General features: G+C 55.4%; 1 protein-coding gene across 4 annotated transcripts in view; it reads left to right on the top strand.

The window, feature by feature from the left end:
* The first annotated feature begins 3,302 nt into the window (after positions 1 to 3,302).
* Positions 3,303 to 18,693, top strand: part of PHRF1 (PHD and ring finger domains 1) — a 28,850-nt gene continuing 13,459 nt past the window's right edge. For 2 of the 4 annotated variants that reach the window (XM_032414627.1, XM_032414623.1), the window contains exons 1-7: positions 3,309 to 3,359; positions 3,692 to 3,799; positions 7,156 to 7,271; positions 7,700 to 7,807; positions 12,029 to 12,252; positions 14,540 to 14,623; positions 15,954 to 16,072. In XM_032414627.1, coding sequence (XP_032270518.1) covers positions 7,178 to 7,271; positions 7,700 to 7,807; positions 12,029 to 12,252; positions 14,540 to 14,623; positions 15,954 to 16,072 — 629 coding nt within the window. In that variant the 5' untranslated portion in view covers positions 3,309 to 3,359; positions 3,692 to 3,799; positions 7,156 to 7,177. Of the gene's footprint in view, positions 3,360 to 3,691; positions 3,827 to 7,155; positions 7,272 to 7,699; positions 7,808 to 12,028; positions 12,253 to 14,539; positions 14,624 to 15,953; positions 16,073 to 18,693 lie in introns of all 4 variants that reach the window. The other 2 variants (XM_032414625.1, XM_032414626.1) reach the window with 2 other exon arrangements.

The following is an 18,693-nucleotide window of genomic DNA, read 5'->3' as shown; positions in this document are numbered from 1 at the left end:
CAAAGCCTGGATAATGTGGTCTGGAAGGAATCCCTAGGAATCTGCAGGATCCCTGAGGAGGCCCACACCTTCAGGACAGGATAGAGGTTTGGAGGAAAGAAGTCTGGGGTTTGGGGACAGAGAGAAGCCAAAAGTCAGGGTGACTCTGAGTTCCTGTCTTGCCATGACTGGTATGACTTCCAGCTGTGCCCCCCAGTCCTGCTGGTTCCAAATGCACCCCTTATCACCCTCTACAGTGGGTTGAATAGTGTCCCCTCAAAAAGATGTCTGTATCCTAGCGCCTAGACCCTGTGAATGTTACCTTACTTGCAAAAAGGGTCTCTGCAGCTGTAATTAAGGGTCTTGAGATAAAATCATCCTGGTTTACCTGGGTGGGCCCTAAATCCAATGACAAGTGTACTTATAAGAGACAGATGAGAGATACAGACACATGGGAAGGCATGTAAAGACAGAGGCAAAGTTTGGGGTGATGTGGCCACAAGCCAAGGAAGCCTGGAGCACCAGAAACCAGAAGAGGCAAGAAAGGATTTCCTACAGATTTCCCAGGGAGCACAGCTGTCTTGGATTTCGGATTTGTAATTTCTGGGACTGTGAGAGCATCATCTGTTGTTTTAAGCTACCCAGTCTGTGGTCATTGGTTAAGGCAGGCCCAGGACACTAATAGGCCTGCATTCCTAAGTCAGGGAACACAGCCGTACCTGTCTCCTCCCCCCGCTCTGGCCTTGTGTTTGTGTGCAGGCCTGACGGCAGGGGAAAGGGCTGGCCTGTGCCGGACAGACCCAAGGTAGCTCCCAGTCGTGCTCCACCCTCCCGTACAGAACTGTGCATTTCATGTATGTTCCTGCCTGTGCTCTGGGTGGGGGTGGAGCAGAACAGGGTGCACTAGCACACACCCCAAACCCAGCAAGGGATACAGAGTGCAGGTCTATGAGGGGCGTGGGGCAGGGTACACATGTTGTGTCCTTGCTTGGAACTAGCATGTGAGAGGTGGCAGGTCGGTCAGTATGCACTGGAGGTGACAGTACTGATGGGGGTGACCACATGCATGTGGGAGGGTGAGTTATGTCAGCATGTGGGAGGGCATCAATAGGTGGGAGGTTTATTATGTGCCTGTGCTCTCGAGGTACCACCTATGTTCAATTTGGGCCCAGACCAATGGCTCTGGGCAGTTCCCTGGGAGCACAGCTCACATCTAAGCACAGGTTGACATGGCTGGGTAGGTTGTGCACTGCCCAAGGATGCCTGCTGAGTAAGTATTTTTCTATATCTCGTGTGGGTGCATGTGTTTATTATGACAATTTTCCAGGAGCCCCAGGAACAGCAGCAGATGAAGGTAGGAAGGGTTGCCCCCCCCCTCCAAGGGGACTCCAAGTTGGCTATAAGCTGATTGTCCAACTCCTCCATAGGAGCATCAGCAGGGTACCCCTATACCCCATGTGGGAACCTCTGCTGGGTAGTATCCTTCTATCCAATGGTCTTCAGCAGGTAGGCATGTGTGTCTAGAAGGGCCAGCACATGCCAAGCTCCACGCTGAGGAGAGGGAGGGGGAGGTGCTTGGTGCAGGGTAGTCACCATGCTGGACCCCACCCAAAGTGCTATCCCAATACTCACCCACCCAGCCCTCAATCTCCGTTTTATGGGCAAGGACACTGACACACAGAGAGGTCAAGAAGCTGTCCCATGGTTACATGATGGATACACTGGGAGCCCAAGTGCCCAGGTTTAAGTACTTGGCCTGGAGGACACCCAAGAGGCACCGTGCTGCACCAGCCAACCCTCTCCAGACCCCACCCCTCTGGCCCATGGAGAGGAATTGCTCCAGAGTCTTCCTTATCTCTGGCGCCATCCATTCTCCCTCTCTGCAAAGTCCTTTTCAGAGTGTGTAAACTAGCTGTTATCTCTCCGGCAGTAAGCAGAAAAGACAACCCTCCCTCGGCTGGCTCCACTCTTCCTTCCTTTTGCAGCAGGGCCACTTGCAAGAGATGTTGGTGCGCTGGTTACTCTCCCACCCTCTTCAAACTCCCCCACGGCCCTCCCACCTCCAATGCTGCTATTCTCAGGGTCACAGTGACTCCCACCTCACTCGACCCAGGGCCCTGCTTGATGGTCCTTCCTTCCCTGGCTTCCAGAACTCTCCTGGTTCCCCTCCTGTTTACTTCACACATCCCTCAGCAAATCCCCTGTCTTCAGAATCTACCAGGAGTTTCTTGCTTCCCAAACCTGAGCTGCACCCATGGTGGTTCCTGAACTGGGGATCCCCCTGTGTCTGCCCTCACTGCTCTAGTCTTTTCCCCACCTTGCCCCCCGTCCCCCCCCTCCCCCGCGGAGCCTGCAAGCCTGCACGTTGTCATCCTGCTCCAGATCCTCCCGTGCCCCTAGCGCCTCTGGCCACTTCCCGCACTGGGCCCAGCCACCCCTGCTTGGCCTCCTTTCTGAGGTCCAGCGGCGGCTTCTCGGTGCTCTGCCCACGGCGGCCCCTCTGGGCCCCCACGTCATTGCCAGGTCCATCCTCACCGCCTAACACTGGCCAGTCCTCCCAGGCTCCTGAGCCCCGGACCCTACCCTGCTTTATCTTTCATCATAGCGCGAGTCAGGTTTTCACACACCACGCGGTGTGGTGACCGACAGCGCTGGTGGTTTCCGGTGTCTGAACCAGATGGGACGCGGGGCTAGGGTCTCCTCCCGCTGTGCCCAGCACCTGGAGGAGCGTGCCCACATAGGACTCCATCAGTGTTTGGTCCAGGAGCGACTGTGGGGCGCGAGGCTGCTCGTCCCCGGAGCGCCACGAGGCGAGCGACGAACGCCCCGGGGGCTCGGGGCGGGACCAACACCGGGGAGGGCCGGGCCACCGCGTGGGGCGGGGCAGCAGGGTTGGGGCGTGCCCACGGGCATGGGGCGGGGCCAGGTCTGAGGGCGGGGGCTCAGGTGTGCCGGACGGCCGCTTCCATTCGCCCTGGTCGGAGGGCCGGGGCTCGGACTGTACCAATTCCCGGCGGGGGAGGGCTGACACGGAACAGCCTACTGGCGGGGGCCTAGACACCACAAGGTCTTCCAGACACTAGTCTTCCTGGGCGGTGGGCTAGCATTAAGCAGTGTTTGCGAAGTCCCGAAGCCCCCGGCCACGGCGAGCGGCGCCTTCCGCCACTTCAGGCTCTTCTTCCCCGCCCTGGTCCCAGTGGTTCCCGCCAACGGGCGGGGCGAGGCGGAGGGCCCCGGAAGCCGGCTCCGTGCACTTCCGGGTCGGGGAGCGCGCGGCGGCGGCGGCGGCGGCGGCTGCGGCGGCGGCGGCCTAGTCGAGGCTGGCGCTCGGGCGGCGCGGCGAGCGCCCAGGAGCGGCGGGAGGGACGCAAGGTTCCCGGGTACGTGCGGGGCCCGCGGCGGCCCCGGGGTCCCGACCGCGCCCCGGCGCGAGGGCCGTCCGCGAGCGCCGCGCGCTTTGTCTGCGGCCTGCCCCTCGGGGCGAGGCCTGCGCCGCGCTGGCCCCGGGCGGGCGGCGGGGAGCGCGGGCGGGCGGCGGGCAGGGCCCGCGCCCAGGCCGGGAGGCCCTTCGGGCCGCAGGCGGGTTTCTGGGGTGGCCGCCGCCTGTCCCCAGCCGCGGGGGGCCCACCCGCCTCGTCCTGTGGAATCCCCCGCCCGCGCTGTTTCCCTCCCGGTGCGAGCCAAGTATGACCCTGTGCCAACTCGTTTCCAGCTCCTGGTCGTCACTGCAGCCGGCGGCTTCGTCTACGTTTCGGCAGCCCGAGCGGTCCACGGGATGGTCTCCTATTAGCTCACGTAGTCTTCGCAACAAGCCCCCGGAGTAGGTATTGCCCTTCCTGGTGTGCACGTGAGTACATCAGAGGAGGGGGAGGCTGCGCGGCTTGCCAGGGGCGCACAGCTGCTGAGCGCAGAGCCTCAGACTCTTGCTCCGCGTTCTTTTTAGCAGTGCTCGTGTTACACCTTGTCAATTTGGGAGATTATATGCTGCTGTTGTCTCTACGGGAGCATGTGGTAATCTGCCTGGGAGCCTCATTCTAACCAGGGGTCCTGTGGTTAGAACCTGAGGCTAAGGTGAGGCCTCCCGGGACCGCGGGGAGGGTTTGCCTTACAAGGATGTTGAGTCAGAGTAACAGTGGCTGGCACCGTCCGGTGCGTTTCTGCAGCAGGCCAGTGGCAAGGCCCCCATGGGGCGAGCCTGGCTTTGGGCCTCTCTGCAGCCCCCCAGTATAGACTCTTGGTGTCCATGTCAGCCCCGCAGAGACCTTGTTGGCCCTACTTTTTCACTTCCATTGCAGTTTACAGTTTTCAGGTCTCCTATCCTTCATGGCAGACGTGGAGTAAAGAATGACAGTCCTGGCCGGGTGTGAAATGCTGGACCTGGCATGCTTGCTCAGGGCCTGGCACAGGTGCCAGTTACCACCAGAAGTTCTTTGGCTTTCTTAGTAACGGTTGGAATCATAGGTGCTTTGGGTCCTTGCATTTGAAAAAAGAGAAGTTATTTCCTCTCAGCTCCCTAAATCTAGAGGTAGAGCAGGAGAGCCACAGAACACCACCAGCATTGCCTGTGGTCTGGAACATGCCAGCAGAAGTAGGGATGGTGAGTGTGGACAGGCACGTCGAGGCATGCTGGTAGGGCCCCCATTAACACAGAGTTCTGACTGCAGTGTTCCTGACAGGGAAAGGGTTGCTAAGGGTCTCTAGTGGTGGCCTCTTCCTCAGTATTTGCACAGGTGTTTGCTCTGAAAAGTACTTTCAGAGGCTACCTGGGTTCTTTGCCAGCAGTTAGCTGTCGTGTGATGATTTCGGAACTGACGATGTTTAGCCTCATAGTTGACGCTCTCCTGCTGCCCTCACCGGCTGTGGTGGGACTTAACCCCAGAGGCACAGGGAGTCGTGGAGTTCAACCCCATTCCTGGGCGGGTATTTCTGGCAAGCCCCTGTGTGCCAGACCCAACCGTGGCCTTGCTGACCTCTTCCGACAGCCCTTGGAGGTAGGCCCTGCCAGGTGGACCTGGGGCTTACTGCACCAGGGGAGAAGCCAGGGGCCGTTTGTTCTGACTTTTGACCTTGTGCTTGTGTAACATCATCAAAGTAAGAATTTGCACCCTAGAAACTGCCCTCAGCTGTGCTCTGTGGTCTTAGGTGGCCTCGGGGTTACGTTTTCTGGTGTCTGAAGTGTTTCCTGGTAGGTTTATGTGTACGAGTGCAGTCAGCCCTTGAACAACATGGGGATTAGAGGCGCTGATCCCCGTGCAGTGGATATGATAATCCATGTATAACTTTTGACTCCCCAAAGACTTTATTGCTGGGAGTGTACTGTTGAGTGGAAGCCTTACCGATAAACAGTTGATGAACGCGTGTTTCTTCTAATAAAGTAAGCTGAGGGGAAAAATAAGAAAATCACAAGGAAGGAAAACACATTTGTAGTACTGTATTTATCCAAAAAATTTGCACGTGCAAGTGGACCTGTGCAGTTCAAACCCATGATTTTAGGGGCCAACTTGAAAAAATGTATTTACCTTCCTATAGGGCAGGAAATGTGCTGCACACTTTAGGGGCAGGGTAGGTATTGGAGCAGGTGTCCCAGGATGACTTTGTGAAGTCCAGTTGTGGGAATGGTGATGACAATGGCCAGAGAGTTCTAGGTCTTCTTCCCTGACCCCACAGGAAAGGTGTCATTCTCCTGGAAGGGCTGTGGCCCTGTCATGTCCTGAGGTCTGTATGCCTCCAGCAGGAGTCAGGCCAGGAACTGCAGGACGGCTGGGTCCCTGCTGTGTTGCTGAGTCACCAAGCAGTGAGGGTGCAGACCCTTAGTTGAGTGGAACCATGGCTCATTTTCTTAACCTTAGAACACTAAGTAGAAGAAAGGTGGTAGCTTTAGGGGGTGAATAATTCTACAAAACCACCTCTTAGTATACTATTTCCTGGTAGAAACAATATGAGGCAGTTGATAGTTTCATCAAATTAATATACCCTCACTATTTAGGAGACATCATCCTAGCATCTGGGGCTTTGTAAGGGAAGTTAGGCACTCCAAAATCTGAATCTGGCCTTAGCCCCACCAGGGGATTATTCTCTGGGAGCATCTGTACAAAGGTGGTGGTGGCCCCTCTGATTGCCACATGAAGCTCTTGGTGGTGGCACACGGCCCGTGGGGGAAGAAGCCTGCGTGTAGGATCCACGAAGAGAGCCTTACAGGGTCAAACCCTCCTTCCCCGGTTCTTGCTTTGCCCCTCTGCCTTCTGGTCTTTTGTGTGACCCCTTTCCTCTGACCATGGAGAGTGGACTTGGCCCGAAGCACACTGTACCCCAGCGAACGTGTTCTTTACTTACCCTGTTTTGGTGAGTTATGGAAGGACTGTCTGTGAGAAGTTTTCTCTGAGAGTCACCTGGGAAACGAAGTGAGTAGCATTGTTGAGAAACGAACCCTTATTTGGGGTCCAGAGTTGGAGGTCTGGCAAAGGAGGTAGATTGTGTTTTGCTCCATTTGTGAGGTCACCTGTCTAGGTCTGTGTTGTCCTTGCGGTGGCAGGACAGAATAGGCAGGACGGGTGTCCCCACTTGGACATCAGGAGCCCAAGAGCAGGTGGTGGTTGAGAGGTGAGCCTGACCTCTGCTCCCTGTGGGTGCACTTGGGGTGAGGGCAGGGCAGCCTCAGCTAACACGTGGCCTCCCAGTGGTGATCTGGTGGGCGGAGGGCAGGCTGGCCAACGTTGGCTGAGTGACATGGCAAGAGAGTGCAGGGAGAGGGTCCTGTTAGTCACCTAGGCCCCTCTGATACCACCTACCCCTCTACATTGAAATCCCTGCTTTGCCCCAGCTTGTGATAAGCCATTTCATTCGTGCTTGGTGTCAGGATTTCTCGGGAGTGTCAAGGTGTTGTAGGTGCCTGATTGAACAAAACATTGCCAGACTGAAGCTAAATTAGGTTAATTATAAATTGAGATTTGACTTTGAATGTCGCTCTGTAGATGGGAATCAGTCTTTTCTCCTACGTATGCACAGCTTTGCGGTTCGAGTTGCTTTGTTTGTGTTCTGTCTTGTGGCTTGGCCTCCCTGTCCGACGGATGGACACGTCACCAGGTCGTGCTGTGTGGCGAGTGACTCTTGCGCTTTCAGGAGGGGAGCATTGCATCCTGGGACGGTTGAGAACTTTTTGACTCTGGTTTATTTCAGAGCTGGTTACCAATGTCCAGTGATGGATGACGACAGCCTGGACGAGCTTGTGGACCGAAGCCCAGGGCTGGATGGACACCCACGACTCAGCCCGGCTGCCCTGGCCAGCAATGCTGGTGAGCCAGCCTCCCACCCCTTCCACCCAGAGGTGGGGGGGGCAGGTGTTTGCGGCTTGCACCTCTCAGAGGCAGCAGGGCCACCTCATGTGCCGAGTCCCCTTTTGAGGGTTATCTACATGTGTCGATATTCAACTTTTAATCTTTTTTAAAAAGTTATTCTTTGCTTTTAATTGTATGAGCGGTACGTGTGTTTATCTTACTGTTTAGCTGAGTAGTACAGATGTACATAGAGCGAAAGGATATGCTTTCCCTGCTTCTGTCCCCCCCAGCCCAACTTCTCCATCCCCACCATCTGGGCAGCCGCTCGTAGTCCCTTTGGCAGGTGGCTCTGAGCACATCTGTACCTCTGTGAGGCAGCCCTCGCTCTTGGCTGCCTCGGTTGTGACGCTTTCTCGGGGCCTGTGTCTCCCCCTCTTTTGCTTTAGAAGAAAGCAGTGACGGTACCAGTGGGGGCTCTGAAGATGACACGGGCAGCGAGCGCAGCTACAGCACCGACGGGGAGGACGAGGACGGGGACCTCGAGGACCAGTCCGGTGAGAATGCAGCTACTTGAGTGGCCTCCTGCTATTTGCTCTCGCTGTGACAGGGACCGCTGTTTATAAAACATTGTTGGTGGAGTTGATGCCTCGACACACTGGCCAGCTGAGGGCTGTGAGGACTCGGGGAGAGGCTCCCCTGTCACCAGGCTGCACCTTCCGTTGGGGCAGTGGCTTGCCTTTGTTTCAGAGTCCAGTTTGACAACACAACTTCATTAAAGAGTAAAATGTCTAAGAATGTGGAGCAGCATGAAGTGGGGTCTTTCCAGGGTGAGCACGGCAGAGTGGATTTTCTGGCATAGTGAGCAGAGGGCTCTTGGTGACTCGTGCTTCTCACGCGCATGTGCACACACACACACACACCCCACTCCCCGCCCCCCCCCAAGTACAGGGCAGGTTTAGCATGAGCCAAGGTTTGCTGTGGCCCGAGGTCACCTGGCCGGGACTCTGAACAGGCCAGGTCGGTGGAGCCCTTCATGGCATCCTCTCGTTCTTCTGACCAGAGCCCCAGAGAGAACTGGCAAGTGCAGGAAGTGACTTTATTAAGGAATTCCCAGCACGTTTACGCTGGTTGACATCTGTGCCCTTGAACTTCTGCGCAGGGAATGTTGCTGTAAGGGACTCTGGTTGGGCTCGCGGCACCTCCTTCCCTGTCCCTTCTAGCCGCCCTGGCTGCTGCATGGCCTCCAAGGTCCCCAGGCTGGGCCATCCTGTCCGATTCCAGCTGTGGTCACCTTCCACAGAGGGAGGGCACACTTGGGCCTCTGCTGATAGGCTGTTGGACTTTGGAAGTTTGGCTCACAGCTGCTTTCCTTCTGGCACAGTCCTCAAGTCAGGTCCTAAAGCACATACCATGATCTGTGTATCACAGTCTTTCAGGCTCTTGTGGTTACCAGTGTTAGAATGTTACAGAAAGGTAACAGTGCTCATGAAGGAACAGGACTACAATAGCATGAGCAGACTTGAGTTTGCAACTCTGTGTGTATTGGTGACATACTCGTCCACAGATTTTGAATCCTGTACACAGGGAAATGAAATTCTGTCCTGAGTTTGCAGGTCATGGATATAGTCCTGCTTGTCCCCCACTGTTGAGATGGGGCATTGGGCTTACCTGCAGAAGATGTTGGTTCGTCCCTCGAGCAAAGGTTTGAGGGCCTGCTGGATGCCAGAGAATCTGGGTGGAGCCTGGAGGGAGTGCAGAAGCAAGCAGAGCTGGGTTTCCTGCTGTTCCTGAGCTCACCACTTAGCGGCAAAGACAGTGGCATAAAGAAGCAGTTACGACAAGGGTAATACATGGCAAGAGTGGGTGTGTAGGGGCATCTCCAGAAGAGGGGTTCTGTGGACCTGGAGTGGTGAGGAGAAGCTTCCAGAGAGGCCCGTCTAAGCTGTGATGTGAAGGACAGGAGGAGGTGGCCAGGTGGTAGTGCACAGAGTGCTGCTATAAAGGGACATGTGGCACAGAGTGTCCAGGAGGGAGGGTGATGCAGGTGCAGGGCCTGTGGGTGTGGAGTGCTACACGAAGGGAGGGTGCTGAGGCCCTGGTCGGCTGGCCTGTGACTGAATGCCCTTTGTTTCTTCAACACCAGCCTTTGAAACATAAAAGGTGGCTGACTCTCCTTAGCAGGTGGGAAGTGTAGTCAAAACTAGAGAAGGGAGTCTCCTGAAAGGGCATTTCCTGTATCCTTGCAGACCTGGCCCTTCCCAGAGCAGCTTTCTACTTGCTGCTTTTCTTGGCCTAGTATTTATCCTTGAAAATTGATTGTGGTTTGTTGAGTTTCCAACTTCAAGTATTATCTCCTTAAGGGGCACCTGGGTGGCTCAAGTCAGTTGAGTGTCCAACTCTTGATTTTGGCTCAGGTCATGATCTCAGGGTCCTGAGATTGAGCCCCATGTCAGGCTCCACACTTAGCGGGGAGTCTGCTTGAGATTTTTTCTCTCTCTCTCTCTCTTTTTCCTCTCCCTCCCTCTGTCCCTCCTTCTGCTTGCACACACGTGCATGAGGTCTCTCTCTCTGTCTCTCAAATAAATAAATCTTTAAAAATACCTATTATTGGGCGCCTGGGTGGCTCAGTTGGTTAAGCGACTGCCTTCGGCTCAGGTCATGATCCTGGAGTCCCAGGATCGAGTCCCGCATCGGGCTCCCTGCTTGGTAGGGAGTCTGCTTCTCCCTCTGACCCTCCTCCCTCTCATGCTCTCTGTCTCTCATTCTCTCTCTCTCAAATAAATAAATAAAATCTTTAAAAAAATAAAAAAATAAAAAAAAATAAAAATACCTATTATTGGGACACCTAGGTGGCTCGGTTAAGCGTCTCCTTCGGCTCAGGTCATGATCTCAGGGTCCTGGGATCGAGCCCCACATCGGACTCCCTGCTCAGCGGGGAGCCTGCTTCTCCCTCTCCCACTCCCCCTGCTTGTGCTCTTTTTCTGACGATAAATAAAATCTTTAAAAAATATATCTTTTAAAAAATACATTATCTGCTTAAGTCTTACCACAAAAACCGAGAACTTAGGGCTCTGCTCTGTGGCCTCAACACCCAGCTCCCCAGGCCAAGCACACACTGCTCTGCAGGGAGTCACAGTGGCCTGCTCAGTGCAGCCCCAAGGCACCCCCATCTCGGCTGCAGCATGAGCCATGCTCCTCTTGGGGACCCTGCACTCTTCTACACTGGGGTTTTCAGGCCCGCTGCCAGGCCAGGCTGGCGCGCTCGTCTGCACCTTCTTCACTGTGATCCCTTACTGAGTCGGGACCATGGCCAGCAGCCCCTGAGAAGGGGTGAGCAGAGGTAGATGGCTCAGGGCTTCGTGCACCTGCGCAAGTCTTTACCTCTCCCATCATTGCTGGTCACTGTCCCTCAGGCTTCAGAGGCATCGCTCTGTGTGCCCAGGTGCTGCGCAAGGGTCTCGTGGCCCTCAGGTGGCCAATTCTTTTGCCTTTCGGAATTCCGTAGGAAGAATCTGATCACCTGGCCTCAACCTACTTCTGCTCACTTGGGCCTTAGGAAAGCGGGAAAGCTGAGAAAAGCCCATTCTCATGCAGCTTCTCACCTATCCTTTTCCAAAATTTTTGCATACCAATTTCATTAGGTTTTTCTTCTTGCTGTGTAACGAACTGTCACAGACACAGCAGCTCAGAACAGTGTGCTCATAATCTCAGTGTTTCCAGGGTCAGCAGTCCAGATGTGGGTTGCTGGTCCTTTGCTCAGATCTCACTGACATCAGGGGTCATGGGGCCACGGTGCACATCTGAGGGTCTCCGAGGGCACTGCTTGTTGGCAGAATCCAGAGCCTTGAGGGAGTAGGGCTGAAGTCCTGACTTCTGGCTGGCTGTCGGCCGGGGACTGTCCTCGGCTCCTAGAGGCTGCCCCCTTGATCAGCAGTTCACATCAGCTGCTCACTTGTTTCCACGCCTGCAGGCGCACATTGCTCTGACTTCTTTCTCTGCAACCAGCTGGGGAAAACAGCTTTTAAAGGATGCCCCTGATTAGGTTGAGCCCACAGGGAGTACTTCCCTGGCCGTGCAGCAGCAGCCGCAACAGGTTCGGAGCTGAGGCACTAGTTCTGTCCACCCTGGAAGGGGTTGGGTGGGGTGGGTCCTGGGGCTGTGTGAGGACCCTGCCTGCCACGATTCTGGTGCAAGGGAACTTGATCCTCTAGTGGCGTTTGGGAGGGAGAGAAGACTGAATGTATACGTCGACTGCTACGTTGAACTGAAAGCGTCTCCTTTTCTGCTGCTCAGGCCGCAGCCCCAGAACCTCTCAGAAATTGATCAGAACTGTTATAGCGAAGTTACCTAGTTTGGAATCTATGGTCCCTACATCCCCAAAGAAAGAAAAACAGACCTATAAGGAAAGTCTCACTTGGAGGCAGATGGTTTGTTAACACCATGTTTTGAGGAGGGTTTTGGGGGGTGTGCCACCCTCTGGAGGCCACTGTGCTGAGCGGGGCAGTTGTTAGATGGGGGAGCTGCCCTGATGGTGAAGGTTCTGATTCTGCACCAAGGTAGGGGCTTGCGGAGCTGGGATGGCCGCTCAGCCGGTGTCCCATCCTCTTAGCTTGGAAGCTGCTGCAGGTGAGGTGCCCGGGAATGGGCACAACAGTCAGGGTGCAGGGAAGGCGTCTGTCTCCTCCAAGTGTGGCATTTGGAGATGCCTTCCTGAGCGCAGCTGTAGCCTGCTTGCTTCCGGTGCTCCAACTCACAGACATTTCTTCTTCTCCAAGGTTCCGAAGATTCTGAAGGAGGAGGAGGCAGAGAAGAGGGCACAGAGGCGTTCGTGGCCGTGGTGGGCGCTCAGGGGACGTTGGAAGCCAGTGGCGCATTGAATTCTGATGATGAATCCGAGAGCTGCCCGATTTGTCTCAACACTTTCAGAGACCAGGCTGTGGGGACACCAGAGAACTGTGCCCATTATTTCTGCCTGGATTGTATCGTCGAATGGTCCAAGGTGAGGGAGGCAGCTTTTCTTGGGTTCTTCTTTCCTTCGGGATGACCTCTCTCCGTTTACAGGTGACCCTGTCGGTTGCCAGCCTCTTACTGGGTAGTGCTGTCTGTTCTACAGTAGAAATTGGGGCCATAAAATTGGGTCCTGGCTTGGTCTTTGCTTTGGTTGGTGTGCTCTTGGCTCTTGGGGTGGCCAGTAAGGCTCACTGTGGGGTGATGTGCTCATGGACCATGGGATAAGGAGGGTTATTTCTGGGTCAGTGTCCCTTGGGGACCTGTCTGCAGTCTGTGGCTGGCAGAGGCAGCCCAGTGTGCTGTGGTCCATCTCAGATGCAGAGCATGAGATTCAGCTCGGCACTGAGTCGCGATGACCAGCAGTAAAGGGAGCCAGCCTTAAAGCAGATGAAGAGAATTTATCAGAAATACACAGTATAGGGGCGCCTGGGTGGCTCAGTCGTTAAGCGTCTGCCTTCGGCTCAGGTCATGATCCCAGGGTCCTGGGATTGAGCCCTGCATTGGCTTTCTGCTCTGTGGGGTGCCTGCTTCTCCCTCTCCCACTCCCCCTGCTTGTGTCTCTGTCAAATAAATAAAATCTTTAAAAAAAAAAAGAAATACACAGTATATTTCATGATGAACTTTAATTTTTCTAAAGATTTTATTTATTTGAGAGAGAGAGAGAGAGCACGAGTGGGGAGAAGAGGGAGAAGCAGGCTCCCCATGAGCAGGGAGCCCGATGCCGGGCTCGATCCCAGGACCCCGGGATCATGACCTGAGCTGAAGGCAGACGCCTCACTGACTGAGCCACCCAGGCACCTCTCATGGTGAACTTGAGAAGCAGTAACCCCCTTCCTACTTTTTAAACTTCTTACCATGAAAAATTTCAAAGACGTAGAAGAGGACCAGAGGAATGATGTGTGCCACCGCCCCGCCCCCCCCCCCCCGCCCCCCGCTGTCACCGTCTTCAGGGACCTTAAGTCTGCTCTCCTCTGCCCAGCCTGGAGCTTCACCAGCATGGACACTGTGTGGAGGTAGCAGACCTCCATGCCACCACCTCCCCCGGCGAGGTTAACAGTAGCCCCGTAGCCCCATAGCCCCAGCCCTGCTCCCCGTTTTCCCAGAGAGCTCGGGAGTTTGTTTGGACCTCAGCCGCGTTCATGCCGCCCTCGCGACTGCACGTCTCCCTCGCTGTGCTGTCCTTTGAGGGCTTCCCTGCCCTGCCACTACTTGCCCCTGCTCCATGGCACTGGATCCGTGGCACAGGTTAGATAAAGGTGTAGATTTTGGGGGCAAGCAAAGCCTTGTAAGTTGAGGAACATGACAAGGTGCTGGTTGCTTGTCTTCTAGCCAGTATCATACTGGATTAGTGGAAGGAGAAAATAAAGGTAGAAGTGTCACGTAGGGAAAGGTATTCTTTGCAAATGGTAAGTTTGTCAACATAGACGTCTTACAAATGAACTATCGGAATGCGAAGCTCAGCAAGATTGCCGGGCACAGGATTAACAAAGATGAAAAGTTATACTCAGAAGTAAGTCATAAAAAGACATGTGAGACCTTCAAAGAGCTTTTCTAAAACAGTTGAGACTGAATGAAGAAAGAGCACTTTCTGGAGGGGACGTGCTCAGAGAGATGGCCATGGTGATACCAATTCCTCCCCATCCTGACTGGAGCATACAGGGCCCTAGAGGTGTTGGGAAATTCATAGAGGAGGAAAAGAAAATACCAAGAATTGCCGGTCCTTTTGAGAAAGGGAGAAGTCACCTATTGGATATTAAGATGTGTAAAACTATTGTGACTACACCAGAATTGCTCCAGGAATGGAGACCAGGCCCCAGGAGCGTGGTGGGGACCTAAAGGGCAGGCCTCGCACGAGGGAGAGTGGCGCTCTTTGTAAAGAAATGTGAGTGTGAGAGACAGAGAGAAAGAGGGTCCAGCTCGCAGTGCACACACAGCGCCACCTGGACTGAAGATGGGAAGCTAGCAAGCAGCTCTCTGGAGCCTTCTGAAGAAAATGCAGGGCGCCTGTCAGGACAGAGAAGGACTCTTAACTCCACGCGGGAGCAGTTGGGAGTGTGGTTCCACCATGAGACAGCACCACAGGTGCCGGAAGGTCAGACCAAAGACCGGGGAGGATGGGAGCCCCTGTACCTCTCAAATTGGAGGGTGTGTTCAGTAAAGAGTCGATGATAGCATACGATGAATTTTTTACTTCTGAAGGAATTCTTTATTTTGAGTATGGTATTAATGGTGAAAACGATCCTATGGGATCCTGATACAATTTCTGTTTCTTACAGAATGCCAATTCCTGTCCAGTTGATCGAACTATATTTAAATGTATTTGTATCCGAGCCCGGTTTGGTGGTAAAATCCTGAAGAAGGTAAGTGTAGATGCTGTGGTCGAGAACCCCTCTTCCCCGCCAATGCCTTATTACGTTGGTCCCTGTCTAATGGGAGAATGAGCTTTGAGGAATTGATTTGTTTTCCTGAAGTGAGTAAATACTGGTTAAATGCTTTTTAGAAATCCACTAAAATGTCATCTGCAGCATGAAGGGGTGAAGCCGGTCGATAGAGGTGCTGCCTGGTCCCCGAGTTCTGGGTGGGAGGGCAGGTGGGAGAGGAGAGTGGGGCGGATGGTGGCAGTTTCTCAGACTTCCTCCTCCCCACTCCCACGTGCCTTTTCTACATCTCACAGCTTCTCTCCTCCGCCACAACAGCCAAGGGGGACACCACACCCCCGATGGTGCTGGGCAGGGGTCACGCACAGGAGGGCTAAGAAGTTCTCCTCTGCTCTTAGGTGCTTGCTTTTGCTTGTCTGCTTTGGTAGAGGCTCGAAGGGCCTGTACGAGTCTTCTGTTGTTGAGGAGGAGCATCCCAGAGACTCGCAGACACACCTTAGACATGGATCTTGTAGCTGTAGACCTGCTGGTTTCTTTACAAAGGTCACAGAGCCGTAGGTGCACGGGGACTTAGGCCCCCTGTAGGCTCAGGTTTGTGCTGCAGGCAGCAGCTGTGGTTTTGCCAGTTCAGGCCCCTCTCCCCTGTCCCAGAAGCTCTGCTCTCCGTCCCTGGAAGCGGTCCCCATGTCATGTAGGCAGCCTTCATTTACCTGGAGTATCCGCCAGGGCGGTGTGTGGACGTGTGTAGAGAGGTCCAGGTGGCACACAGGCGAGCTCAGCTGGAGAAGATCAGAGAGTGACCCACGGTGCAGGAGGCTGGGGAGGACCCTGAGTCTCCCACCTGGCTCTGGAGAAAAGGCTGAGCGGGTGCTGACACAGACGGAGGAGAGGAGCAAGGCTGTGCCCCACGGCGTGGGGAGACGGGCGGGGGACGGAGGTGGCAACCGTTTGAGGGGAGTGTGTCCACAGAGCTTGCACACCAGGCTGGGGTAATGGCAGCGTAGAGGAGCACGCCCCTGCGCCTGCGTGGAGGGCCCGCCCCCGGCGCGGCTGTGACTGTCCCGGTGCACGTGGCCTCCGGGGCTCCCTGTCTTTGCTGAGTGGAATGACAGTTCTCAAGAAAGGCCTGCTGCTTTTGTCCTGCTCCCCTCCTCACGTTCCCAGCGCCGGGGTCCGGGCTTGTCCCGCCGGCTCCCTCTGCTCTGGGGCCTTCCCGCGGCGGGAGCCGCTCAGTGTGCTCCGCGCCGGCACGGTTGTTGGCTCTGCGGTTCGGGCTCCTGCCGTGTGACCAGTAGGGCTTTCCTGCTTTCAGATTCCAGTGGAGAACGCCAGAGCCGGAGAGCATGAGGAGGAAGACCCAACCTTTTGTGAGGTGTGCGGCAGGAGTGACCGGGAGGATCGTCTGCTCCTCTGTGATGGCTGTGATGCTGGGTGAGCCTGGGGCCCTTCTCGAGGCAGCTCCGGAAGCAGATGAGCCGCTTCTGCTGTCCCGAGTCCCTGATGAGTGGGAAGTCCCTCGGAACTGCTGAGCCCAGCCTCTCAGACTGGGGTTTTAAATGAACCTGTTAGAGGAAAGTCCGCAGGGTTGCTGTTCTGTGCTTCCCACCCACAGCTGTTCGCTGCTGTGGTCACTGAGGCCACGCACCCTGTGTTCAGAACACCTGAACCCCAGGCCGCTGGTTGGGGGCCAGCAGGCCTCCTGTGCTCTTTTATTCCCCGCCTTTTATACTCTCTACCTGTTCCCCCCCAAATATTCTGAGGCCACTTACAGAAATGCACATAATGCATGGAGACGGAGAAAAGCCGAGGGAAACACGAGAAGTGGGGGCTGTGGGGCCAGCCAGCAGGTCCAGGGGCCCAGATAAAGGACACGTGCAGGAGCCCGCCTTCTAGGAGGTGAGGTGATCCCTGTGTCCAGCAGGTCCTGGCTCCTGGGAGCCCTTCCCCAGCCTCCTTCCATCCTGGCTCCTCTTCTCGGGGACCCCCGAGGGGGCTGCCGCTGGATGTCTCACAATTTTTCTGCTGTAAGCTTGTGGTGAGAGGGCTGTGGCAGCCTCTCAGGGCACGGGTGGTAATGAGAGAATCCCATGAGGCTGGCAGGTCTGGAACTTTCTCTTGGGCAACAAGTAGCCCTTTTGAGGGTTGGGCTGACAGCAGGAGGCAAGAAGTCTCGAGCCCTGGTGGCCCAGAGCTGGCCCTGGGAGCATTCGAGTTTGTTCCTGTTGCAGACTGGCCCAGGCTTTGACCCCTGCCCAGGGCCTCCCTACCCAGGGCCTCCTGCGTGGAACTTGGTTGGTCACATGCTTGCTCCCCGGACAAATGCCACATGCTGTGCATTTATCTTCCTAGGGCACCTCCCAGGGCTCTCCCTCTCTGGCGCCACCCTCTCGACTCACACACTGTCTAGTCTCCCTTCTCACAAATGGCTGCCTGCCTGTGTGCCGTCTGAATGCTCCACTAACAGGCTGCTCCAGCTGGGGACCCCGGGAGTTTCCATGTCTGACTGCCCCCTGCTCGTTGGTTGCTATGAGTCTGGAGGACAGGAGAGGGGTGCCTTGGGTGTCCTGCAAACCCTTGAGGCCAGTCCCTGCTCTTGCCATCCCTGTGCATAGTTTACTGACTTGACTGAGTGCAAGCAGGAAGCTGAAGAAATACGGTCTCATGGGGCCCTGGGGCCGAGTGGGCGGCTCAGCACTCAGAGCTCAGTTCACATACAAAACCAGTCCTTCCTCCGTGTTACGGCCACTCTGGGCCTGGGACGGCCGGGTGCTGCGGGAGAGGCCGTGGAGGTGGGAAGACTGTGGTCCTTGTCACTGGCCTCACCTCTGCAGCCCGGGGCTCCCCAGCCGGATGCCAGACTTGGGTGCCTTCTGGTGGTCCCCACGGTGGCTGGTGAGCCCAGGAGAGGCTGTTGGAATGTTCGCTTACAAGGCCTCATTGTTCTTTTCCTGCAGCTTTTGAACTGGGCCCATGGTGCTCAATTCTTTACGCCAGGGTCTGTTCTTAATCCTTGTAACTAAACACTGACTTTTAGGGATTTTATGTGCTTGAATTGTTTAGCATATAACAAAGCAACTAAGGGATGTAAAAGTCCTGATGAGTCTAAAACATTAAGACCGATAAATATAGTGGTTTTAAACCACCATGCACCCTTACACTTAATATCTGGCATCTGCTGAATCTTCCTATCACTGTCTTTCATCTTAACGATCAAGTCTGAAATTTCTCCATTACTCTTTTGGAAATGGAATCACAAGGCTGTAGATACACGAATGTGTGTAACAGATCCTTTGGCTGTTACGGGAAGTAAGGTACAGATTATCTGATTTCCTGAAACTTGCTGTTTAATGTGAAGGTAGAATTGAGTCACTGGGGAAGCCATGGAGGACGTCACTGCGTCCTGTCGCTGCAGCTTCCATGCGGACAGGAGGTCAGTTCTGCGTGGCTGCAGCTGCCAGGCAGAGCGGTGTCCTCAGCTCAGGAGCTGTGCCCCCATCCTGGCGGCCACTGTGTGACCCTCCCTCCGTGTGAGTCCACAACCAGTCTTCCCCATGGAGTGACTGCGCTGGACCGGGCTGGCCGGGCCCCGCACCTGTCACACACAGCAGCGGCCTCTGGTCGAGGCCCTGGAGCTTGGCCTGAGGACATCATCAAGTGAACCATGTTGGATCCTTGCAGTCCTTTGTGAGAAGCTACAGAATCTTTGCTTCTATTCCTGAGACCGTGCAGGGAAGGACCTTTGGAGGCTGGGACCTACTGGGGTGCTGGGGCGCTCCCCAGGACTTGGTGCTGGCCTGGGCTGGCTGGGTTGCGTTCCAGTGAGGGGTTCATGGGGCCAGGGTTTCCACCTGTCCTGGCTCACCAGATGCTCACATTTCAGCGCTGTGAGCAGTACGTGATCGTTAAGCTGCACTGAATCTGGGCTCGGGACTTCAGGGATTTAGCGGGGTGTCCACATGGATTTTTGTCTGGCTCGGGGTTCTCTGGGGTCTTGGCATGAAGCTTGGTGAAGGCTGGCTCGGGCAGCCCATGCCAGCAGTGAAGTGACTCTT

Source organism: Phoca vitulina, unplaced genomic scaffold, assembly GCF_004348235.1.
Source record: "Phoca vitulina isolate PV1807 unplaced genomic scaffold, GSC_HSeal_1.0 scaffold16, whole genome shotgun sequence".
NCBI classification, from domain to species: Eukaryota; Metazoa; Chordata; class Mammalia; order Carnivora; family Phocidae; genus Phoca; species Phoca vitulina.
This window is presented reverse-complemented; position numbering and strand designations above follow the sequence as displayed.